General features: G+C 41.4%; 1 protein-coding gene across 1 annotated transcript in view; it reads right to left on the bottom strand.

The window, feature by feature from the left end:
* ADAMTSL5 (ADAMTS like 5) overlaps positions 1-25,821 on the bottom strand; it is a 40,735-nt gene extending 14,914 nt beyond the window's left edge. The window contains exons 1-9 of the mRNA XM_075850770.1: positions 25,637-25,821; positions 25,472-25,532; positions 15,602-15,720; positions 12,057-12,117; positions 9,955-10,069; positions 9,675-9,802; positions 9,189-9,312; positions 3,518-3,601; positions 585-748 (exon numbers count right to left, since the gene is read on the bottom strand). Of these exons, the coding sequence (XP_075706885.1) occupies positions 585-748; positions 3,518-3,601; positions 9,189-9,312; positions 9,675-9,802; positions 9,955-10,069; positions 12,057-12,117; positions 15,602-15,720; positions 25,472-25,532; positions 25,637-25,653 (873 nt within the window). The 5' untranslated portion in view covers positions 25,654-25,821. The remainder of the gene's footprint in view (positions 1-584; positions 749-3,517; positions 3,602-9,188; positions 9,313-9,674; positions 9,803-9,954; positions 10,070-12,056; positions 12,118-15,601; positions 15,721-25,471; positions 25,533-25,636) is intronic.
* Between the last annotated feature and the right edge of the window lie 240 nt (positions 25,822-26,061).

The following is a 26,061-nucleotide window of genomic DNA, read 5'->3' as shown; positions in this document are numbered from 1 at the left end:
GCAGCAATTCCGCCATGTCTGAGCATGCCCTTACACTTCCATTTTTTGGATTCAATTCCTTGCTTAAAAAGAAAGATCTTAGTCTCGAAGTATACCTGGCTTGAAAGATACTAGCACAACCCATTGCCATAAAAGAGAAGCAAAAAATTTATTGTAATATGTTTATTGTATTTATGCCTAAACTTATTTATTTATTTTTTAACAATTTTCCATGTATAAGGTGTCTCGGGTAATAAGGAATAAGCATGTTGCCTAGAGCTGTGATTATATCAGAAGCTACTTTTCTTATTCCAATACTAATACAGTTGCAAATTATGGTTAGACATGGTTACAGCACAAACAGAGTATGTAGTGCTAAATGTCATCTTTTTTCTTTTACATTAATATTTTTCATTTTTTGTGCAAATATAAAAATTAGACATTTACCAATACCTTTTGGCGTATAGCATTTATGACAAAAATTATGCCACAACCCACTTGGTGAGGAGGCGTAACATATAAAAAACAATTAACAAACCAACGACTAGTACACCTAGTACTATATCACTGATTTAAGTAAACATAAATAAAAATGGGTTGCTCACCAGAACATACAAATCCTCATCAGTTGGCCCCGATACCTCCAGGAATTCATGACTGGCTGTGGCACGGGAGTATCGTACCTCTGTACCTGCCACTTTATATACTCCAGACCTGGAGATTGCCCAGTTCCCGTTTATCACATAGCCTTTACTCAAGCTCATGAGGGCTGATAAAAAAAATACACAAGGCACAATATTAGTAAATATTAGCAAAAATATTTTGCCTACCAATTCTTAGTATTGCTCCAATGTATCTTAAATCAAAACAAAATCAAGTATCTCTGGAAATATTCTTAATTTTATAAATTAAAAAAAATAGGAAAAAAAAGGGTCTCCATGGTTACAGACTGCAACCACAAATAAAGTTATTAAGTAGCACCCATAGTGGATCACATAACGGTGCCTAACAGATATAGTTGGCAACTGCCCTCAAGTCTGAAAATCCAATCTAAGGAGTAAAAACAACCACACTCGGTGTACATGACTAATATATATATATATATATATATATATATATATATATATATATATAGCAATTGATAATGGGATAGGAAAGTGGGGAATAGGTGTGTGATTCTATAAAAATTACCAACAAAAAATAAAAAACATAAATAACCTTTATTAAATAAATTTATAAATGATTAAAATATCCAACGTAGGACCCCTAATTCTGCACTACCATGTGGAACAAGAATTAGTCCATATGAAATATTATCACTCTACGATTTGAGAACACAGGATATGTCATAAATGTCAGAAAGACGCAGGTCCCATCTGGGCCCTTCACCTATCACTAGAACGGGTCCCCCTAAACCCTGTTCTACTGCTCTGTGCTGTGGCTGAAGCGTGTCATTTCCGACCATGAATTACGGAAACAGTGTAGCATGCTCTTTCCGTGACTCCCATAGTACTGAATGGCAGTTACAGAAGCAGCGTAGCATGCGAGCTATGCTGTTTCTGTAATTACCATTCCGTATATGGGACTTACGGAAACAGCTCAGCGAGTAACGCTATTTCCGTAATGCATGGTCGGAAATTACACGATTCAGCCTAAACACAGAGCAGTAGAAGGGAGCCCCATTCTAGAGATAGGTGTGGGTCCCAGAGGTGGGACCTGCATCTATCTGACATTTATGACATATCCTGTGGATATGTCATAAATGTCTCTGATGGGAAAACCCCTTTAAGGCATTAAAAAAAAAAATTAAGTTTAGGAGGGTTAGATGTAGTGTTCTTAAAAGAGATAAAATGTACATGTTGAAGCCAATCAAACATTACATTTTTCTCTGCTGATACGGCTAATCTGTTGACACTTTATGTCTATGTAGAATGGCTGAAGGTCGCCTGACATCTCCTCAGGTAAACAATGATCTGATTAGATGGATTTTAACCTGTCCAATCATGTCTATGACCAAGTTCAGGTTCTGTATACACCAATAAAATTATTTGGTGTATACTTGGACCATGATTACGGTTTGGTGGTTGGGGTACGAAAAGAGTAGAGAAAGCTCTGTAGTAACAAGAAGGTATTGATTTCAATATTTAGTTTCAACCAAAGACCTTATTCCCCTTCCCACCCATAAAGTTATTTTCCATAGAACACTATATATTTTGTACAGACGGGACTCTGTAAAGGCACATTAGCGTCAGAGGTCAGTTGTGGTATGTGGCCCCTTTAAGAAAAAATGGGAGGAGCCTAGTCTTTTAAAAAAATATTAACGATTTTGACAGTTGGTGAGTGATGGAGGAGGGAGACAGAAACAGTGATGTGCATGGGAAAAGCAGGAGAGGGAGAAAGAAGTCAGTACAGAGTGGGTGGATTTGCCGAGCGGGTCGTGAGCTGCTGTTGGAAAGCTGGGCAGGACGAGAGCTGCCAGTAGAGATTGCGAGGTAGGGCGCAAGCTACCAAGTGACTGATCCACCAAAAAAGACTTTGCATTGCTAGGCTGAATGGTGTATCGCTAGCTCAGCACTTCATATGAAAACAAACATCCCCTGCACCACAAGTTTAGGGCGGATTTACATGAGCGTTTGCGTATTTGCGCACGCCAAAAATGCGGCGTTTTGCGTGTGCAAAAGGCACTTAACAGCTCGGTGAGTCATCACATAGGATGCGCGGCTGCGTGATTATCGCGCAGCCGCCATCATTATGACACTCTGTTTGGATGTTTATAAACAGAAAAGCACGTGGTGCTTTTCTGTTTGCAAACATACTTTTGACTGCTGTTGCGCGAATCACGCGCGTCCCACGGAAGTGATTCCGTGTGGTGCGCGTTATTTTCACGCACCCATTGACTTCAATGGGTGCGTGATGTGCGAAAAATGCAGAAATATAGGACATGTCATGAGTTTTACGCAGTGGACTCACGCTGTGAAAAATCACTGACAGTCTGCACTGCACCATAGACTAATATAGGTCTGTGCGACACGCGTGAAAAACACGTGCATTGCAAGGACGTATTACACCAAATATTGTAACCGTGAAGATTGTGCCTCTGTTGGAGTAAAGTTCTGTTCAGCATCTTATACCTGTATGGTCTGAAGTTCTTGCTGTGCAATTTCCTCTGCGGGGCAGTAACCATCCTAAACCCTCTCCCACCTGTTACAAGCTTCATTAGGCCATTGCACGCTGTACCACAGAGGTATTCTCCCCTAGAAATACCCCACAGCAGCATGTCCATGCATGCACTGCTGTATGGAGTCTGTGCATACAGAATTGCCATATGCATGAGCCTAAACAGTTCTGGTAAAGAACTGAAGCAAGCATTATATGATGCAGAAAGAGGCCTTATGGTCTTTTATAGTAGAGTGTTATCTGCACTACAATATTTACTGAGTGCAGAGAAAGAAAAGGCGGGAATTGACAGTTGTATTGTGTTTTACAATTTTACAAACCAAGGTCTTTACAGCAATATGAGCAATATTCTGCTATTTACCTAAAATGTTTCGACTCCGATCGGTCACTTTAATATGCATGGCACCAGCCGGAATACGTGTCACATTTTTGTAACCAAACATTCCTAATGAAATTTAAAAAAAGGTTAAATATTGAGACAATATACAACAATATATGTTGTATGTATAATTTACTTGAAATAAATCCTTAAAGCAACCTAAATAACAGCCTAACCTTTCTGTATCTAACCTGAAAAATTTGATAATCTTGTTAATTCTAAAGTAATTTTATTTATAGATGTCCTACCTATTCTGGTTTATATTATTTTTGTCAGGGTAAATGAATGCTGCAGTGAGTGCTTTTAAAATGTAAGTGAACGAACAGATTTAGAAAATATTTAACCTTTTATATGACAGAAGTTCAAGTGGCTTGCAAAAGACCGAAATATGTTCTGAGAAGTTTTCTCCCACACTAAACTAGCCATAGACTTCAGATAAATGTTGGAAAAAATGCTCAATTACAACCATTTCCCCCCATTATCTGTCATTAATAGTCCACATTCTTTCGTGCAAAGGACCAATTAGCAGTTGATAATTTGTTAATTTTTGTATTTAGTTTTAGATTTTTTAGTGCTCCCCACTTAATATGACTATTTTTTTTATGTATGTTTGTGGTGGCATCAGTCAAAAGACTAATCAGCCGCTTCAAAAGCCAACCATAGAAAGGGGATATCGGGGATAATTCAGTTGAGATTTTAAAAAAATAAGTATTTAGCAAAATCTATGGTTTCTTTCATTTAACTTAAGCTGGCTATATACTTTAGATAGCTTTCAGCCTAAAGCTTGTTCAGTCAACAGCTTTTCAACCTACACGCCTATAGACAGGCATGTGTTGCCAAGCATGCATGTGTTCTCAATAGGGAAAAGTGAGGAAAGCAACTGCCAGACAACTTTGACATCGGCTTATGTCCTTGTTGAAATCCAACAGCCCGATCCTTAACTCACTTGACGTCTGCTGTCAGGGAAAAGTCAGGACAAACCCATATACATTAGATGGTCGGCAGGTCCCGCTGAAATTGGGAGGTTCCGCCGACGCTCATCTAATGTGTATGGCCGCCTTTAGGTATACTTACTGTATTGCTGGTAATATAAATGTGAATACATCATCTCTTTATACCTTCTTTTATAACATATATTACAACACAATGTTTTACCTAAAATCTTGGTGTTGTATAGGTAAAACTCACAAATCATAAAAATATTATATACAATGTAGAATATTAAGATCAAGTTACAGCTGTGGTCAAAATTATTGGCACCCCTAAAATTAAAGTACACCATTTAAAATATCTCCTGATATGAAGTGTTCATTGAAACAGCTTGGGTCTACATAAACTTATTATGGAAATGCAAGTGGAGCGATACCTCAAGGCTGTTGGAGTCTGCTGGGGGAGAGCATGCATGTAAACCCGCAGCCTCAAATCCGTAACCACTCTGATCGCCAGAGTCTAAGGATACACTAAGGTGTTCGCCAGAGCCGACCCCAAGGTGGGATGTACTTTTTCTGCTTAGAACCTGGGTTGTCCTAACAGAGTGTAGTTTTGGATAAGAGGTGCAATGCAGGCAAACCTGAGCTGAAAAACATACAGCCAGTAGGTTAACTGAAAGTCCAGAAGCAGAGTAGAGGTAATCAGAAAAGACACGGTCAAAATCTGCCAGGAGCGGAAAATCAGAATCGGTAAGTGGAGGGTCAATGAGGTCAGTATAAACGAGGTCCAGAAATCAGAAGTGCAGGAGCAGTCAGGAGCTTGATTAGATACCAGGAGATAGGAAAATTCATGAGCAAAGAGGTGTAAAAAAACAGGTATAAATACAACCCCACAGCTGATTGGCAGAAGGAGAGAGAAGAAAGATAGGCCCAAGGTAAAAGAAGAACCACCCAGACAGACAGGTTGTCATAGCGACCTTAAGAGAGCAGATGTTTTCCTAACAGTACCCCACCCTCCTACGAGGGGCCACCAAACCCTTAAGCCTTCGCCTAGGTTTCATTCTGGCCCATAACCCTTCCAGTGTACCAAGTATTTTAGATTACCCCTGATCCTTCTAGTATCCACAATTCTCTGAACCTAAAACTCCATATCTCCTTCTACCTAAACTGGAGGAGGAGGTTTCTTGAGTGGAAATTTTTTTACGAGAAAAGAAAGCACAGGGGTGTAAGTTGGTTAATACAGAAGACCCTTGACACATCCCACACACCAATTTCTGAGGCATCAACCTCAACAATAAAGGGACTAGAAAGGTCAGGTTGAACAAGAACAGGCGCTTTCATAAAACACTGTTTTAAGGTTTCAAATGCAGAGACCACACTAGGTTTCCAAATAACAAGATCAGAACCCACTTTAGTAGGATCCGTCAAAGGTTTGGCAATGGAGGAAAGATTATAAATACATTTTCGGTAATAATTAGCAAAACCCAATTACCTCTGCAGAGCATTTAATGAAGTGGGTTGAACCCAATCAAGGATTGCTTGACCCTTAGCTGAGTCCATACGAAAATCATGAGGAGACAGCACATATCCTAAGAAATTAATTTCCTGAACTCCAAAACCGTAAAGACAATTTTCCCTCAGTATTTGAAGAACCGACAACTACGTGAGGAAAAAAATTAAAAATGTGTTATGGCTGCTCCCCTTCCCTGCGCTGAGAGCCCCTCTTCTGATGCACAAGAACCCATACAGTTTGGCTACACTATGGCTTCTCAGGAACAGAGACTTTTCCGAAAACGCAAGGGGCTGTGTTTTTATTGTGGGGACGCTGGTCATACACTTGTTCCAAATGCCCTGAACGCCCAGCCCCGGACAACTGCAGAGCCTAGATGGTCCCCGGAATGCCATCTGGGCAGTCAGGTTTTTCCCACATTTTCAAAAAAATCCTTTTGCCTGTTGATTTGTGTTTTGATAATGTTTGTGTTTCTGGACAAGCTTTTGTGAATTGTGGTTCTGCAGCTAATTTCTTAGATTTTCAGGTTGCTAAAAAGTTGGCTATGCCTCTTGTTCAGTTGAGTACCCCAGTCAAGGTTTCCGCTATTGATAATACTCCTTTCGCTCAAGGGTCAGTCAAGTTCTCTACTCCCCCTGTTACATTGAAGGTGGGTACTTTGCATACTGAACAAATTTCTTTCTTTATTTTAGAAAATTTGCCCTTCGAAATAGTATTGGGTATCCCATGGTTGCAGACACATAATTCAGTTATTGGTTGGGTGAAAGCAGATTAGGTTAAGTGGAAGACAGCATTTAATACTCCGGGGGGTCATAATGAGTACTCTTAGTCATGCCTTTTGGTTTAAGTAATGCCCCAGCAGTTTTTCAAAACCTTGTAAATGATATTTTCAGGAATTTTGTTGGACGCTTTGTGGTGGTATATCTGGACGATATTTTTGTATTTTCTTCCGATTGGCCCTCTCATGTCCAGAAGGGGGGGTACTGTTAGAAAAACACCTGTTCCCTTAAGGTCGCTATGACAACCTGTCTAGCTTCTGGGCAGTTCTTCGTTTACCTTAGGCCTATCTCTCCACTCTGTCTTTCTGCCAATCAGCTGTGGGGTTGTATTTATACCTGTCTTTTCCCACCTGTCTTTGCTTGTGAATTTTTCTATCTCCTGGTTTCTGATCAAGCACCTCTGATTTCTGGACCTCGTGTATACTGACCGCGGCTTGGCTCTCGTTAACCCTCCGCTTACTAATTCTGATTATCCGCTCCTGGCTGGTTTTGATCGTGGCTTGTATGATTACCTCTACCCTGTTTCTGGACTTTCAGTTAACCTACTGGCTGTCTGGATTCCAGCTCAGGTTTGCCTACATTGCACCTCTTATCCAAAACTACGCTCTGTTAAGACAACCTGGGTTCTAAGCAGAAAAGTCCATCCCACCTTGCGGTCGGCTCTGGCGAACACCTTAGAGTAGTCTTAGACTCTGTCGATCAGAAAGGTTACGGATTTGTGGTTGCGGGTTTACGTGCATGCCGTCTCCCGGCAGACTCCATCAGCCTTGAGGTATCTCTCCACTTGCATTTCCATAACACTTATGTTTGATACAACGCAAGACACAAAACTAACAAACAAAATAATAGGAGAAAAAAGAAGGATACAAAAATGAAAGCAGTGCCAAGATACGATTATTGGCACCCATTGTTCAGTTTGAAACAAAGGAAAAATCAAACTAACCTGTGAGAAATTAGACTTACCTGTCCCCACCTTGTCAGTGCTCACATGACTTTAATAGTCTATGAATGGAGGCTTTTAATGTTATAAATTGCAGTTTTCCTTCCCTGTTCCTTTTTCCCAACGGCAAAGTGAACAGTCTGAGCAGACCAGAAATGCTATTATCACCAAGCACAAGCTGTCTAAAGGGTACAAGACTAAAGTGTCTCCAAACACCTTGGCATCCCGGCTACAACAGTTTGAAATGTCATCCAGAAGTTTGCTACTCATGGAACAGTCAAGAACCTTTCAGGAAATAGGAAAATTGATGACAGAACCCAGCATAAGTTGGCTTACAATGTGGAAAAGAAACCCCATACAGCATCAAAAGAACTTCAGGCTAAGCTGGAGAAAACTAGAGTGAATGTTTTAACCCATACCATATGCCTTAGTGAAGGCCAAGAAGTACCACACTTCTTAAAGTAAGACTTCTTAAAGAAAGACATAAAAAGGTGTGATTGAACTTACATTGACAAACCACAATCCTTCTAGGAAAATGTCCTATGGACAGGTAAAGACCAATCCTTTTAGGAAACTCTCCTATGGACACATGAAACCAAAATAGAGCTAGTTGTAATTGCAGATCAAGGAATAATTTAGACAAAGAAATGAAGCCTAAAAGGAAAAGTGCACCCAATCCTACAGTGAAACATGATGGGGGATCCATAATTTTCTGATACTGCCTCTCTTACCGGAGGCCTTGAATGTGCTATATGAAAAATAAAATCTTGGAAACATCAAGGCATTTTAGAGTCAAACCTGCTCCAATATGTGAGAACAAAAGTGGGTCCTCATCTCAATCCAATTAAAAATCATCGGAGAGTGCTAAAATCTGCTTTTGGGAAAAAGATCCTTGCGAACATTCAAGAACTAGAAAAAATTGCAATGGAAGAGTAGGAGAAACTACAGACGTGCAAGAATCTCACAGATGGATACAAAAAGGTTTGGAGTCTGTCATCGTTGCAGCAAAGTATTAGGGAATGTTGCCTCTAATTGTGTCTATGTCATACGTTATGTTTTTTCTTTATTTATTTTTTGAAATGACTGCATGTATGATAAAAGGCCATCTTTTCTTTTAATGATTTTGGATATGTTATAAAAAAAATACACTACTGATACAAAGTAGAGTATTCTACTAAATATCCATTTATTTTTGAAGATATTGTCTTTGATAGACAAAATAATTAAGGGTGCCAATAATGGTGACCCCCAACTGTAATAAGCGATGAATGAATATATTAAATATTATATATTTAGTTAGAACCCAGTAAGATGCGGGAGACAGGCTTGCTCAGATGATCTGAAAAGCAGTGAGCACAGTCAGTTTTTTAGAATACCATCCACCTAAGCGTCTAACACACCCCTTGATTTCCTCTTATAAACTCTGATAATGTATTATTAAAATGACTTGCAACAGATAAATTCACTGCTATGGAAATACATAGTTGAATATAACCTGTAGATGGATAAGGAAGCCGGAAAACATCCTGGATGTGAACACAAGAGACATTTTTGCCACCACAATTTCCACATGAATCATTCGTCACTTCAGAACCCAAGATACCATCACAGCCTGCTGTCTGTAGAATTAATGCACAAATTGTATGATTTAGGGTAAGATTTGGGGTAAGAGTAAGGCCTCATGCACATGACCATAGTTTTTATCCGTAATTACGAATCAGGCAATTACGGATGAAATCGCAGACCCGTTCATTTCTATAGGACGCGGACACATTTACGTATATTTACGGATGTGTGTCCGGGCCATAGAAATGATCATGTCCTATTCTTGTCTGCAATTAGGGTATGGACTCGCCCATCCGGCTACAGATATGCATCCGTATTTGTGGATCCGTATTTGCGGACAGTAAAAACCATTACGGTCGTATGCATGAGGCCTAACCAGGTGATAAGTCTTAAGTACCTATTAATAGATAATTACCAGGCATTGGCCATTGATGCAAGTACCATCAGAGTCTGGTCCACAACTTGTTCCATCCAAAGCTCTTCCAAAACTGTAATAAAACTTGTATCCAACAGCCAAGCAGTTCAAGTTACAGGCAATGGGAGCTGAAAATATGCAAATAATGCGGACAGTTCTATGAAATCACTAGTCGCTGGGGATAATTGATTATTTGAAGCTCTGTACACAAAATGTTGAATCACTTTATTTCACAATACAACAATATTGGGATAATATGACAGCATTTTTTTATACTTACCTCCATAAAATGGCACCCAATGGTAACTTTGATGAGTTGAGCCAGGGATAGGTCTGTTGTTGTAAAGGGTGCACTGTAAATCTCTTAAGGGCACCACTGAATCTGCTGGGCACAGCTGTTAAAAGACAACAATTTATCTTCTACCATCACATTTTCAATTACTGTCTTAGTCAGGGGCTCAACTCTACTTTTTTTTTTTATTTCAAACATTTTCTATATTGAATATTTAAACTAGTTCTTAGGTCTGTAACTAATAATTGTGGCCTATCCTAATAATAGGCAATGAATATTCAAGTTGTGGAAGTCTGACCTACATGACCCAGCCAGTAAGCACAATGAAGGGGCAGAAGAGCCGTGTCCCCTTCTGTGTTTACATAGGCACAGCTGCTGATCCGAACAAGTAGCTGCACCCGGTCCCTTTATTATGCTTGAGTCGGACCCCCACTGATCAAACATTGATGGTCCATCCTAAGGATAGGCCATCAAAGGTATAGTCTTAGAGAACCCATTTAATATCACAACTACAATGCATTTGGAAAGTCTTCAGACCCTTTCAATTTTTTCACATTTGTTATGTTGAAGCCTTGTGCTAAAATAAAAAAAATGTACGTTTTTCCCCATCATTCTCCACTTAATATCCCATAATGACAAACTGAAAACAGAATGTTAGTAATCTTTGCTAATTTATGGAAAAGAAAAAAGTTCAATATTGCATTGACATAAGTATTCAGACCCTTTACCCAGTACTTAATAAAGCACCTTTGGCAGCGATAACAGGCTCCAGTCTTCTTGGGGATGATGCCACTAGGTTTGCACACCTGGATTTGTGGATTTTCTGCCATTCTTCTTGCAAATCCTCTCAAGCTTTGTCAGGTTAAATGGGGATTGTCGGAGGACAGCTATTTTCAGGTCTCTCCAGAGATGTTCGATTGGGTTTAAGTTGAGGCTCTGCCTGGGCCACTCAAGGACATTCACAGAGTTGTCCCTGAGACACTCCTGTGTTGGCTTGGCTGTGTGCTTTCGGTCATTGTCATGTTGGATGGTGAACCTTCGGCCCAGTTTGAGGTACAGAGCATTCTAGATCAGGTTTTTATTAAGAATATCTCTGTACATTGCTCCATTAAAATTTCCCTCAACCCTGACCAGTCCTCCTGTCCCAGCCGCTGAAAACACCCCCACAGCATGATGCTGCCACCACCATGCTTCACTGTAGGGATGGTATTGGGCAGGTGATGAGCAGTGCCTGGTTTCCTTCAGACATAACACTTAGAATTGAGACCAAAAAGTTCAATCTTGGTTTCATCAGACCACAGAATCTTGTTTCTCACAGTCTAAGAGTCCTTTAGGTCCTTTTTTTATGTGTCTTTTACTGAGAGGCTTCTTTCTGGCCACTCTGCTATAAAGCCCAGATTGGTGGAGTACTGAAGTGATGGTTAACCTTCTGGAAGTTTCTCCCATCTGCACACAGGATCTTTAGAGCATAGCCAGAGTGACCATTGGGTTCTTGGTCACCTCTCTTACCAATGCCTGTAGTGTTACCGAGTCCTGGTTGTTCCAAACTTCTTCCATTTAAGAATTATGGAAGCTACTGTGTTCTTGAGAACTTTCAGTGCAGCAGAATTTTTGTACCCTTCTCCATATCTGTGCCTCCGCCCAATCCAGTCTCTGAGCTCTACAGGCAGTTCTTTCCTCCTCATGGCTTGGTTTTTGCTCTGATATGCATTGTTAGCTGTGAGTCCTTATATAGACAGGGGTGCGCCTTTCCAAATCATGTCCAATCGAATTAATTTACAGCAGATGGACTCCAATCAAGGTATAGAAACATTTCAAAGATGATCTAGAGAAATGGGAGTTTCCCAGAGCTAAATTTCAACTGTCATTTCAAAGGTCTGAATACTTATGTCCATGCGAAATTTGAGTTTTTATTTTTATTAAATTTGCAAAAATTTATAAAATTCAGTTTTACTTATGTCATTATGGGGTATTGAGTGCAGAATGATGGAGAAAAACATACTTTTTATTTTGTATTTTAGCACAAGGCCTCAACCAAACAAAATGTGAAAAAAGTCAAAGGGTCTGAAGCCAGTAAACCAAAGACCTACCGTGGACTGGCAGGATTTGTACTGCCTCTGTTCTCCTGGACATGTTAATTCTGTATTTTTCCTGTAAAAGAAGAAACCATATCAATTCTAAGATATACATGTGTGGTATCATATTCTGACTATACAGAGCGGAGATGTGGGGATTTTGTATAACAATTAGATTAAAAAAAATAATGGTACAAGACACTTAAAGAGGACCAATTCATTCTGAGAAAAACACAAAAAGTGACATTAGATGAAATTCTAAGAATTATTTCTCATATATATCATGAGCAGAACAGCAGATTATTCTCAGTATTACATTGAACAGTTTCTTCTTTCATTTTAGCAGAGTGAAGTCCAAATCTAATAAGATTCTCTTCTGCTCTGGGAGAGACCAATTGTGAGGTGGAAGAGCTGATTCTCTACAGCAGCTGAATGGCAATGTGGAGCCTTGGGCTCACATCTGATCAGGATTTGTTTGTCCATAATATATAAAGGGAGAATCAATTTCCCTATTTTTCACATAAATGTGCCAAAAGCAAAGCTCACAGCTAGTAAATTTATTCCCCCAATTACTCATAAGGGGTGACAAATAAGCAAAATTCAAATTGGGGGACAAATTGGCTCACCTCTAACCAGGAGCCTGAACTTTACTTCATATAGAATATTTTTCTTTCATCAGCCATTTATTAAGATTTCCCTGTGTATTATGCAGTCCTACCTAATTCTGGGAAAACCCCTGTAAATATATATAGGCACATACACTCACACAAAAAAAATAGAAATGTGCGATCACAGATACATATATGCACACAAACACAAATACACACAGTGGCGTAGCTATAGGGGTCGCAGCGGTCGCAGTTGCGACCGGGGCCCCTAAACCTGGGGGGCACACGTGCCCCCGTTGCTATACAGAATGCTTGTTAAATAAATTTTCTGTGCCACGAAGCCGGCACTTCCTGGTTACTGTCACATGGTTACGTGTACCATGTGACCGTGTTGTTACGTGACACGTCTTCCAGCCAGTGCAGTGGAAGAGCCAGTGCAGAGGACTCCAGGTGAGCTGTAGAGTATGTATTGTAATGTATTGTGTTGTGTTGTGTTGTGTTGTATTGTGTTGTCTTGTAATGTAATGTATTGTGTTGTGTTGTATTGTGTTGTCTTGTAATGTAATGTAATGTATTGTAATGTAATGTATTGTATTGTGTTGTCTTGTAATGTATTCTGTTGCCTTGTAATGTATTGTCTTGTACTGTAATGTATTGTAATGTAATGTATTGTGTTGTCTTGTCTTGTAATGTGTTGTATTGTGCTGTTTGCGGTGGAGAGGGGGGCCGTTAAATTACAGCCCCCCCTTCTCTCTCCACCACAAACTGCACAATACAACACAATACATTACAAACTGTGGGTCGCGTCCCCCTGGGTGGTCGTGTGAAGACCTCCGGGGGGTCGTGTGTCACTCACCAAGGTCCCGGTTCCATTCAATGCTGGAGCAAGGAGCTGACGTCTCCTTGCTCCAGCATTCACTGTGCCCTGAGCGGCTCGACGCAGGCAGGCTGGATGTAGCAACATCATCGCGTCTGCCTGTGCTGAGTCACTCATAGCACACACCGGAGGAGGCGAAGGAATGGGGATAGGTAAGTAATTATGCTATTTTTCTATTATGCACATATAGGGGCATTATACTGCATGGGGGGCTGATATGGCACGGGGGCTGATAAGATGGGGGCATTATACTGCATGGGGGCTGATATGGGGGCATTATACTGTATGGGGAGCTCATATGGGGGCATTATACTGTATGGGGGGCTGATATGGGGGACATTATACTGTATGGGAGCTGATATAGAGGGGAATTATACTGTATGGGGGGCTGTTATTTGGGGCATTATATTGTATGGGGGCTGATATGGGGGCACTGTACTGTATGGGGAGCTGATATGGGGGGCATTATACTGTATGGGGGCTGATATGGGGGGGCATTATACTGTATGGGGAGCTGATATGGAGGGGCATTATACTGTATGGGGGCTGATATGGGGGCACTATACTGTATGGGGAGCTGATATGGAGGGCATTATACTGTATGGGGGCTGATATGGGGGTCATTATACTGTATGGGGAGCTCATATGGGGGGCATTATACTGTATGGGGAGCTCATATGGGGGCATTATATTATATGGGAAGCTCATATCGGGGGCATTATACTGTATGGGGGGCATTTTACTGTATGGGGCAGATATGTGGGACATTATACTGTGGGCGCTGATATGGGGAGCATTATACGGTATGGGGCTGTTATGGGTGGGCATTATACTGTATGGGGCATTATACTGTGTGGGGCAGCTATGGGAGCATTATACTGTGTGGGGGCATTATACTATGGAGGCTGTTGGGCAAGGCATCTGGGCATAGGCGTGCACAGGGGTCTGATGATGGTGGTGTTGGGGAGGGGTAGGGGGGCCAAGCTGAATTCTTGCACTTGGGCCCATGAGCCTTTAGCTACGCCACTGAATACACGCAAACAAAAACATTCCTAACATGCCTTTCTTTGCAGGTTGCTTCATCAGTTGATTTTGATGCAACAAGGATTAGAAGTTGTAGAGGGAGCCCCATAGCAGGGACATACTATACGACTTCTCACAGTGCCCCTATGAGTAAGCATCAAATGAACACAACCCTTAGGTAGCAGGTAGTCCTGTAGCAGTTATTATAATGGAAAAAGACGGTAGTTCTGCCCCTGCAGTGGTACATTACCTCATCACTGATAAAATAATACCACATATTGCTTTTGCATTATTGGCGGGAGCTTTTATATGCACAGCATAAACACATAGCTAGTAAGTCCATGTACTTCAATTCATTATTCTGCAATGTTGATCCAGGTAAAGGCAAAATAACCCCCAAGAGACAGAAGCAAATTTTCCTCATCTTAGAAAAATGAATCTATCAAATATGTAAATCAGAAAAAAAACCTGGATTAACGACCCATCAACTGTAATCTAGTACCCATAATTTATAACACCCAAGAAAGGCATCCAGGCCCCTTTTGAACTGTTTCAGTGAATTCACCATAACAACTTCCTCTGGCAGAGAGTTCAATAGACTCGCTGCTCTTACAGTAAAGAATCCTCTTCTGTGTTTGTGTAGAAACCTTCTTTCCTTTAGATGTGGAGGATGCCCTCTTATTATAGTTACAATCCTGGTATAAATAGATCATAAGAGAGATCTCTGTAATGACCTTTTGATATATTTATACATAGTTATTAGGTCACCCCTCAGTCGTCTTATTTCTAAACTAAATAACCCCAATTTTCTGGGTACTGTAGTCTACCCATTCCATTTATTACTTTGGTTACCCATCTTTGAACCTACTCCAGCTCTACCATATCTTTCATGCCACTATGTATTTAATGCGTTATGAGCTCAAGATAAAGAGTGCTACCTCTGTATTAGGTAATTAATTAGTACAAAGTGTTGGACCTATTCAGATAAAAAAATTATAAAATTTATGATAAAGTGAGTGTAAAGATGTTTTGGGTTTTTTCTGTCTGCTTACCTATCACATTTTCGGGTTCTAAGTGTCACTCCTTCCCTGCATGTACTAGAACAGGCTGTCCAAGGCCCCCATGTTCTCCAGACTCCAGGGTTTGAATTGAGAATCCTGTTTTCAGTTACCTACTTTTATAAACAAATCAGAAACAACATTACACTTGAGAACTGGTGCAAGGTATCTTCTGCCTTCTGCCTCACTGTCCAGGATTCACATAGATAACTGTGCATTCACTGTGATTAATAAAAACTTTTCTGGAAAAAAAGGGTCAGTATAAGGGGACACCAAGAATGGAATTCCTGCAAAAATAACACATATACAGTACATATTTATCAGATTTTCCCTTTACCTGGAAAACTAAAAAGTCAATGAAAAAGTTAAAGTACAATTTAACTGACATTTTAACTTTATTACATTATGTAAAAAGACTTCTGTTCCCGGTATGTAAAATATAAGGAGTATTAAAACCTAATTGACAAATAGCAATGCTTGTTAAAAGCACATTGCTGTCATAGCTCACATGCCTGTGAATACATGTTCCCTCATGAATTGCAGGCTGCGGAGAAAAGTGACAGTACTTTCAGAGTGGTGACAGGTGCTCGGACAGGCCCTCTCTTAGGAGCTAGTGACAAGGGACAGTGGAAGGACAAGTGGAATTTCAGAGAATTTCCTTTCCCCTATGATAAGCTCAGGGATGAAAGTTGCAAGTACTTGGACTATTTTCCATAAGTCAAGTGCACTGTTAGCACAGCGGATAAAAATATAACAGAGTGTTTACTCTGCATGTGATTGCTACGAGAAAATTACTAGTCTTGTTATGGAATAATCTTTTTGTTTTACTCCAGAATAATTGTTTTACTAACAGAATAACAATCTTTATTTGCAGAGTGCCAACATATTCTGCAGCACTTTACAATTGAGGAAGTAATTAACAAGTAAAATGTCAAATAATATGTTATTTTGTCTTATAGGTCAGCTGGACAATAGGCCGCGGTGTCATGCAGCACTGTTTCATGTATGTGGTGCGGTTGTAATACACGTCCCAACATTGAAATTGTAACACCAAGAAGGAAATGTTTTGTAATTGTGGAAATCACAGGATGGATAGACATGTTAATGATATGCTAATGATATGACAGGCCTCAGGCGGCGAGCCGCTGCCTCTCTGAGGGGACGGCGGAGCAACTGAAACCAGCCGACAGCACAACCCCTCCTGCACTATAATTGTACCTGCATCTATAGGATGCAGATACAATTACATGCATAACTGCTGAAAGGCAGGGCTCCCGCCATTCAGTGCCTTTCAATTACGTAAGCGGCGCGATGACGTCATTGTGACGCTTGCGTCGTTTAATGGAAGGGCAAGGTAACGGGACCAGGTGAGTATGTAAAGATCAGGACGGCACAAGAATGGGATTAAATGAGTATGTAACTTTTTTCTGTTAAAAGTGTGAGGGGCTATATGTGGAGCACTATCTAAAGGGGGCTACATGTGGGGCACTATCTACAGGTGGGGCACTATCTATAGGGGTAGTTATATGTGGGGCACTATCTACAGGGGACTGGATGTGGGGAACTATCTATAGGTGCTATTATCTACAGGGGGATCTATAGGGGCCACTATTTACAGGTGGATCTATGTAGTGCACTGTCCACAGGGGGCTCTATGGGGGGCACTATCTACCAGGGGCTCTATGGGGGCCACTATCTACAGGGGCTCTATGAGGGCAGTATCTACAGGAGGCTTCTTAAGGGGAACTAAGTATGTGGGTCACTGTCTACAGGGGCTCTGTGGGGCATGGTTTACAGGGGGCTCGATGTGGGGCACTGTCTACAGGGTACTCTATGGGGGGTACTATCTACATGGGGCACTGTTAGTGTGTGGGACACAGTGTATGGTGCTTCTATAATAAGGGACACAGTGTATGGTATTATTATAATTAGAGGTGCAGTGTATGGTGCTATTATATTTAGGGGCATAGTGTGTGGCAGCATGAGATTTTTATCTTCATTTATAGGTGCAGAAATGTTTAAAATGTGAGAAGCTGAAGACATCTGAGTGGAAAAGTGCAGAAATGGGGCGTGGCCAGGAGAAGTCTTCATGAGGTCTGGACCAGATGGAGAAGAAAAGGTGGGGCACTATCTATAGGGGTAGTTATATGTGGGGCACTATTTACAGGGGGCTGGATGTGAGGCACTATTTATAGGTGCTATTATCTACAGGGGGCTATATAGGGGCCACTATCTACAGACGGATCTATGTAGGGCACTATTTACAGGGGGCTCTATGGGGGGCACTATCTACCAGGGGCTCTATGGGGGACACTATCTACAGGGGCTCTATGGGGCAGTATCTACAGGAGGCTTCTTAAGGGGAACTAAGTATGTGGGGCACTGTCTACAGGGGCTCTATGTGGGGCATGGTCTACAGGGGGCTCTATGTGGGGCACTGTCTACAGGGTACTCTATGGGGGTACTATCTACATGGGGCAATGTTAGTGTGTGGGACACAGTGTATGGTGCCTCTATAATAAGGGACACAGTGTATAGTATTATTATAATTAGAGCTGCAGTGTATGGTGCTATTATATTTAGGGGCATAGTGTGTGGCACCATGAGAATTTTATCTTCATTTATAGGTGCAGAAATGTTTGAAATGTGAGAAGCTGAAGACATCTGAGCGGAAAAGTGCAGAAATGGGGCACGGCCAGGAGAAGTCATCATGAGGTCTGGACTGGATAGAGAAGAAAAGAAAAATAGAACAACTAGAATCTGAGAAGACGTCATCTGTGAGTCACTTAATGTAAAATGTTTACTCTGCCTCTAAGCAGTACTGTAGTGACTGTATTATCTGCAGTGAGATGATGGGTGGTATGATTTTTTTTTTTTGTGAAACAGCAACTCCCAGCATATCCTTACCATTGTTTGCGCCACATTGGGAGCTGTCGTTTTACTCCGTACAAATCTTTACGGCAGGGGTTACACTAAATTGAGCTGTATTTGTGCTGGTGCTGTATTTATGTACTGAGCTTGGTTCTGGTGTTGTGTATATGTACTGACCTTGGTTCTGGTGTTGTATAGATGTACTGAGCTTGGTTCTGGTGTTGTATTTATGTACTGAGCTTGTTTCTGGTGTTCTATATATGAACTGAGCTTGGTTCTGGTGTTGTATTTATGTACCGAGTTGGGTTCCGGTGTTGTATTTATGTACTGAGCTTGGTTCTGATGCTGTATTTATGTAGTGAGCTTTATTCTAGTGTTGCATATATGTACTGAGATTTGTTCTGGTACTGTATTTATGTACTGAGTTTGGTTCTGGTGTTGTATTTATGTACTGAGCTGGGTTCTGGTGCTGTATTTATGTACTGACCTTGGTTCTTGTGTTGTATAGATGTACTGAGCTTGGTTCTGGTGTTGTATTTATGTACTGATCTTGGTTCTGGTGTTGTATATATGTACTGAGCTTGGTTCTGGTGTTGTATTTATGTACTGAGCTTGGTTCTTGTGTTGTATTTATGAACTGAGCTTGGTTCTGGTGTTGTATTTATGTACTGAGTTTGTTCTGTTGTTGTATTTATGTACTGAGCTTTGTTCTGGTGTTGCATATATGTACTGAGATTTGTTCTGATTCTGTATTTATGTACTGAGCTTGATTCTGATGTTGTATTTATGGATTGTGCTTGGTTCTGGTGTTGTATTTATGTACTGAGCTTTGTTCTGGTACTGTATTTATGTACTGAGCTTGGTTCTGGTACTGTATATATGTATGAGCTTGGTTCTGGAGCTGTAATTATACAGGATATATTTATAATAACAAAGTTGCAGGGCAGATGGAATTGTTTTCAATTCATTGTATATTTAATGGGAACCTGTCTGGTAGTTTTAAACCCTTGAACCGCTACCATGCGGTAATACATGACCTGACAATATTTCCAAATATTCCCTTGTATATTTTTTTTCAGATGCCGCAAAATCTATAAAAATCAACTTTTAAAATGGTGCACGCTGTATGCTAATTACTCATTAAAGGGTCATGGGGTGGTGCCGCTATCCTGAAGAGTCACAAAGTCCTGCATCCAAACCCACCTTTCCATGCTTCACTGACATCCCCCTGGCTGGTATACATCACTACCAGTTTCCTCCAACTTTCTAGGATGCGCCATTGCCTTGTAGTACTTACGCATGCACTGTGCAGCGAGGTGTACTCTGCCCGGCTTCATCTATGCACCGCGCCTGCCAGGGGAGTACAAGGCAACGGCGCACAGGCAAGAGTTGGAGGAGGCAGCTAGTGATGTAGAACAGCCAGGGGGATGTCAATCAAGATCTGGGGGCGCCATTTAAATTTTCGCCTCAGGCAGCAAAAAAGCTAGAATTGGCCATGCATGCTGAATGCACTTGGGCATACAAATCGCTAAGATTGGCTCCTGGCAACTCCCTTTGCAATTACCGACCAATGATGTACCAGATTTTCTCGATGGGAGACAAGTCTGGAGACGCTGCAGGGCATAATATCACGCTTAGGTCACACAGACTGCTCAGAGCAGCACAAGAAACATGCGGCCTGGCGTTTTCCTGTTGAAAAACAGCTTCTGGGACACTTTAGAGAAATGGCCGTTCCCCTGGTTCCACAACCAAATCAATGTAATGCCGCGCTGTTAGTGTACCTGAAATTAATACTAGAGAGTCCGGCTACCGTAGATTATGCCACCCAACATCATAATCCCTGGCCTCTTCTTGGCGTTGCCCACGTTGTCCAACAGACCAATTTCCGGCTATCATTGCGTCCGAGACAAAAGCGTGACTCGTCGCTGAAGAGGATAGACCTCCATTCCAGTCTCCATTGCCGTCTTGCTCTGCACCATGATGAGCGGTGGCGTGTGGTCATTGGAACACCGGTAGCTGGACGTCTGGCTCTTAGCCCAATGTCGTGCAAACATCTTATGATGGTTTGTGACGACACTGGTTGCCACCCTGGGCTTGGGATGTGACTACCAATTTCACTTGCAGTACAGAATAGATCACTATGCGCCATTCTTCCAATCAAACAATCCGTCCGTGCAGAGGTCTGACTCTCCAACTTTCGGGACACGCAATGTTGTACAGTGCTGACATCTCGGCCTAAGCGCGTAGCGATCTGCTGGAGTGACAAACTAAGGTCTCTCAGTTCAAGGATTCTGCCCCTCTCAGTTTGCGACAAGTGGTGATAACTGGCACGTCAACGAACAGGAGGCATCGTACAATCATCCCACACTACTTGATCTGATTTTTGAGGTTTCATGTGGTGAAAAATCTTTGCTTTCAGTCTGACTTTTATGCCCCTCCCACATGCCACAGATTGGAGCTAGGTGCTTGAAAATTTGATCATTTGCATATCTTAGCAACAGCTGCTACTTACTCAATTTGCATAATCATATGGCTTGCCCTTCTTGGTGTTGAAATTTCAATGCTGAGGAGCGTATGTGGGAAATGCATCCCCATAATTAAAGAGGAAAAAACAAGTTTTTGTTGTCATCATTGTATATGGGGCCTCTCGTGGTATTGTAAATACATCATCAATAAAGTGCTGTTGGTGTTGCTATGTTGTGTTGTTGCTGTTGCCTTCTTTATCCCTCTACTAGGTGGCAATTTTGCAGTGTTGATACCAGGCACTGTCTGACAATGTATGGGATCCAGCCACCGAAGGTGTCGTGTACTGCATAACGTTTTATATATTTTTGATAAGGTAAGGCAAGGTGCTTGTCTTGTTCACATTTAAATTTATGGCGCCCGGATGTATGGTCTGTATGCAGTACATCCTGGTGATTAGCCCACCAAACGATATTCAGTGCTGGGAGGAATTTGGCGTGACCTGAGCTCTGCGTATGAATACAGGAGAGGTATTGCCTCAAGGAGGGGAAAGCTGTAAAAGCTGCTAAGGAGGAGGAAAGAGAGAGATAAATTGACTGTTTTCATAGCTGGAACTGAGGAGCCCTGGGGTAGTCTACCGAGAATGAACCAAGTCAGTATTTGCCATTGGGCCCGGGGTAGTGACAGGACCTGAAAAGCAAGCAAGTGTTGTGTGTGAGGCTCCACTGTATGGATAGCTGGGCTGGGAGATGAAGGGTACGTGGAAGAAGATGCGATAAAAGAGAGTCAAAAAGGTGTACTGGTAGTTGCAAACAATAGTGCAAGACTAACGGTATGATCACACGCAAACTCAAAAACTTCTGAAAATACAGAGCTATTTTCAAGGGAAAACAGCCCCTGATTTTCAGACGTTTTTTAAGCTACTCGCGATTTTCACTGTGTTTTTCGTGGCGCTTTTAACGTCAGTTTTTGGAGCTGTTTTCTATAGAGTCAATGAAAAACGGCTCCAAAAATGTCCCAAGAAGTGACCTGCACTTCTTTCTCGCGGGCGTTTTTATATGCGCCGTTTTTCAAAACGGGCGCGTAAAAAAATGGCCCATCGGAACAGAATGCAGTTTTTCCCGTTGAAATCAATGGGCAGATGTTTGAAGGTGTTCTGCTTCGGACTTTTCGGCCGTTTTTTGGCCGTTTACGGCCCGCAACGGCCGAAAACAGGCCGTGTGAACATACCCTCAGGGGAGAATTGGTTTACGTGGAGTATTAGAGAGCATTTATACAGAGTAGCCAGCGGCAACCATCTTAAAGGGGCACTAGCCACAAAGTATGCAGTAGCAGAGACCATTTTAGGGCCTTCCAGATCCTAGCACATAGCACTTAAAATAAGGGGGGGGTGCCCTTGGCCCTGTGTCTGCTCGCCTATATCAGGTTACAACAGTGCATTATATAGGACTGATGCTGTGCACACTGGAGTGGAATGCCCAAAGGGCTGTGGTGTTGCCAATGGAACATCGAAATACAATAAATTCCATTTTCCAGCGTCCGGATGACATATATGGGAATTTTACGCCGGCCTTGGAGATCCAGAAGAAGTTCTATACTCGCTATCAGCATTAAGGAGAAACTCCACAAGAATGTGCCATCTGACTTTGGTGTCTGTGGGATAAGCTAATTAGTTGAGACACGGAAGTTGTGCGGACCATGAAAGATATTGCGAGAGCCGACTAGGAACTCATGCTAGATGAGAAGGTATGGAAAGTGCTATCTCAGAAGCTGGAAGAGCGTGACCAACTGGCAGTGACAGCACAGGGAGAAACTCTTCCTTTGAATCCCACATGACGGGTGGTGGAGGCCCCGGTGGTAATTCATGAGACGTTGAAAAAAACTAACATTTCATTGGAAGGACTTTGTACTAAAATGGGAGGGGTCGATGTCCCCAGTGTCATCAGGCTGGCCAAGGGGGTTTCCTTCCTCAACACCTCGATGGTGTTGGCACTGTGGGCAACCCGGATGCTTCACTCGGGAGTGTTCCATACCAAATACCACCTTAAATTAAAAAGCCCGCTGTTAGAGGCCGAGTAGGAATTTGAGAGGAAGGTTTAATGACAACCGACCAGGGATCTGGAGAGCGTGGGGCCAACAAGCTAATGCTTCTAGAAGGCCATATGAAGCTGGTCAGCCCAGAAGTTTCAAGTTAGATCGTATAAGAAGGGGGAGGATACAGTGGGGCCTGGGGGGCTAGCTCTGGGGATTCTGCTAGTTCTGTGAAAGGGGTCAGTCTGGGTGTGGGAACAAATGAGATGGCAGTGGAGCTTTGCTGTAGGTAGGTACTGGTTAGATCTAGAAGGATCAATGTTTTATTGGGCCTCTTAGGCTGCTACAGTGAGGACTGGTTACCCAGTGACCTAGAACGTGGCCTAGTTAGTGCAGTCTTGGATTGAACTAAACTGGGTGGTGTGCTCAGTGGGAGGGATAGCATATAGGAGCCTTTAAGAGTTAGGTCCCTAGAGAGAATGTTGTCTTATTCCCATGGGGACTGTGTATGGAAATAGATATGGGTGTAGTGTGTAGTTCCATAGTAAGATTGAATATTAAGTAAAAGTATTACAGAATCCTTGAGAGTCAGGAAACTGTGGCCTAAAGCAGTGCTAGAGGAGGGAGATATATTGCCGTCTGTTGTTGATGGTGATTGAGAGTCTGACTGTGAGACGAAAAGAGACGGTACCCTCAACAGGTCATGTTTCAGGATTTTCCTAGTTTTGTACAGGTAATTTAATTATAGTTTGTGCATCAGGCATTTCCACTTGTGTCCTCTCTAGGAATATCCTCAAGTCATGAGCTGTTGGGGGTACTTGACGACTAAAGTTGAGAAACACTGCTCTATTGATACACATCTTAATAGAGTTTTTCCATATAGACAAACTGGGCTTGGGTCTTCAGAAGCTCAATTTGGGAGGTGCAGTTAATTCAACCAATAGTCTTCATGTTTATCTAAACTTGGAAGACTGATTAGAAATAACAAATCAAAGATCTAAAAAAATAAAACTAATAGTAACATACTAGAATTACCGTATTTTGGCTTGCAAACTAATGCTCACTCAACTGCACATCTTCCTGTATAATGTCTACCCTTAAATTTCCCCCATAACCTGAACATTAATATTTGTCTGCAATTAACTTCAGTAGCTATTCACCTTCATTTATATTCTACTAACAGTGGACCCGGAAGCTTAGATATGGGGAGTTGTTTGATAGCCTAAAAATTGATGAGCTAATTTAGCTTTCCCTGTGGCTGCATGTAGCAACCTCAGTCTTCTGGGCCCTTGTGAATGTGACATAAGGGGAGTAGGATTTTGGAATAAAAGGGATTATCCGACTGGAAAGGGGATAAAGAGCATATGGACAGAGGTTGATCAGATGGGGCAACCGCTTTATTGCAGCCACATCTGAACATGTAGGTTGTAGATTTTGAATAGTGTTAAAGAAAACCTGTCACATTGAACATGCAATCCTATTTTAAAACAGAAGTAGCTGAGTAGATTGATATATAGTTATATGGGAAAACATTCAGTATAACTTAGAATGTATTCATTTTTATCCCTGCTCCCTCTGGGCTTATGAGTCTAGTGGCTGGTCCTACTCAGTGATTGACAGCTATCTTGGAATGCAGACAGAGAAAGCTGTCAATCATTGAATGACACAGCCCAGGATTTTAAAGTGAAACTCCAGGCAAATTTTTATAACTAGCAAAATGCACCTACTCGTGTCAGATTACATACCAGGCCAATTAATTATTGAATGGCATTTGTTTTGGCAACTTCTGCTGTACAGCCCAGTAAGGACCTATAGTGTACAGAGCACCTTGAAAACTTCTACGAGGGACCAGGGGGAAATAATTAATGGCCTAGGTATGTCACATGACCCAAGAAGATCTTTTATTTTTATTTTTGTTTGACATACACCATCAACAACAGCAATTTTGTGGGTTCAAAGACCCTTTAAAACAAATATACAATAATCCGCAGGAAAAATACTCACGACAGACAGGATATATTGTCTATAAGCAAATAAGGATTATGTATTATACAATGGCTTGTCTTCCAATGTGCATACTTAAAATTACACCTTCCCACCAAATCAGTGGACAAAACTATGTCAATCTAGGTTTATCCAAGCTTACCTACAAGTTTTCTAAAAGATACCATTCAGTAAGCATAAAAGGTCCTGTAAGTTGGTTGATTTTTGATATGAAGTTAAATTGTTGCTAGAAAAATGTTCAATTTTCTATAAAAAAAAACAAAAAATTCTGCAGTGCGTTTGTCTTTGTGTCTTTCTGTTTCAATACGTTTATATTAAGCAGCCCTTTTAAATGAACTGCTGCCGCCTGTATGGTGGGCATTAAGGGCTGTACCCAGGGGGTTTTCTTCCAGGAACCATTGCCTTAGGCTCAGCTAAGCAACCAATACATGCTTTAAATTTCGCCTGCTTATTTTTGTGAGAATTTATAAGATTTTTGTTTTAACCACATCTCACCTGACCAACTGCTTGAAAGTTGAATGAGTCCAAGACCAGCAATAATACTGGAATCCTGAACCTGTTAGGAAACATAGATGTGAATATTAACTATCACAGGCAGTTCACACTAAGATCTCCTCATGTAACTAAACTAAAACATAGCAGTTACAGAAAATTACTCACCAGTTCTGCAGCTGCATCCTGGATGCTTCAGATAAACTTCATTCTTATTTTAAAAGCTCCGTCAGAACTCCAGATGTCTGTGGAAATGTTTATTTTTTCAGACAGAATTCCTGTTATTGCCCCTTGATAAAGTATGGATAAGCACTACATGGTCTTTGTACTACTACAAGAAGCTGTATAGTCTCAGAATGCTCACAACTTCACTAGTCCTTCCTCACGATCTCACAATATTCACTTCTCATTCCTCGTGAGCCCTCCCCTAATAATGACTTAGACATTTCCCTCCCACAGCAGTGCCTTTTTATTCCCTTACACAGATATCATACCATAATGTTGAGAGAAAGAAGTTAGTAACTGATAGATGGACTATTTGATACTAGGCATTCTATAATAATTATTGCTACCAGATGGAGAGCAGCCAAATA

The sequence above is a fragment of the Rhinoderma darwinii genome, chromosome 1 (assembly GCF_050947455.1).
Source record: "Rhinoderma darwinii isolate aRhiDar2 chromosome 1, aRhiDar2.hap1, whole genome shotgun sequence".
NCBI lineage: Eukaryota > Metazoa > Chordata > Amphibia > Anura > Rhinodermatidae > Rhinoderma > Rhinoderma darwinii.
This window is presented reverse-complemented; position numbering and strand designations above follow the sequence as displayed.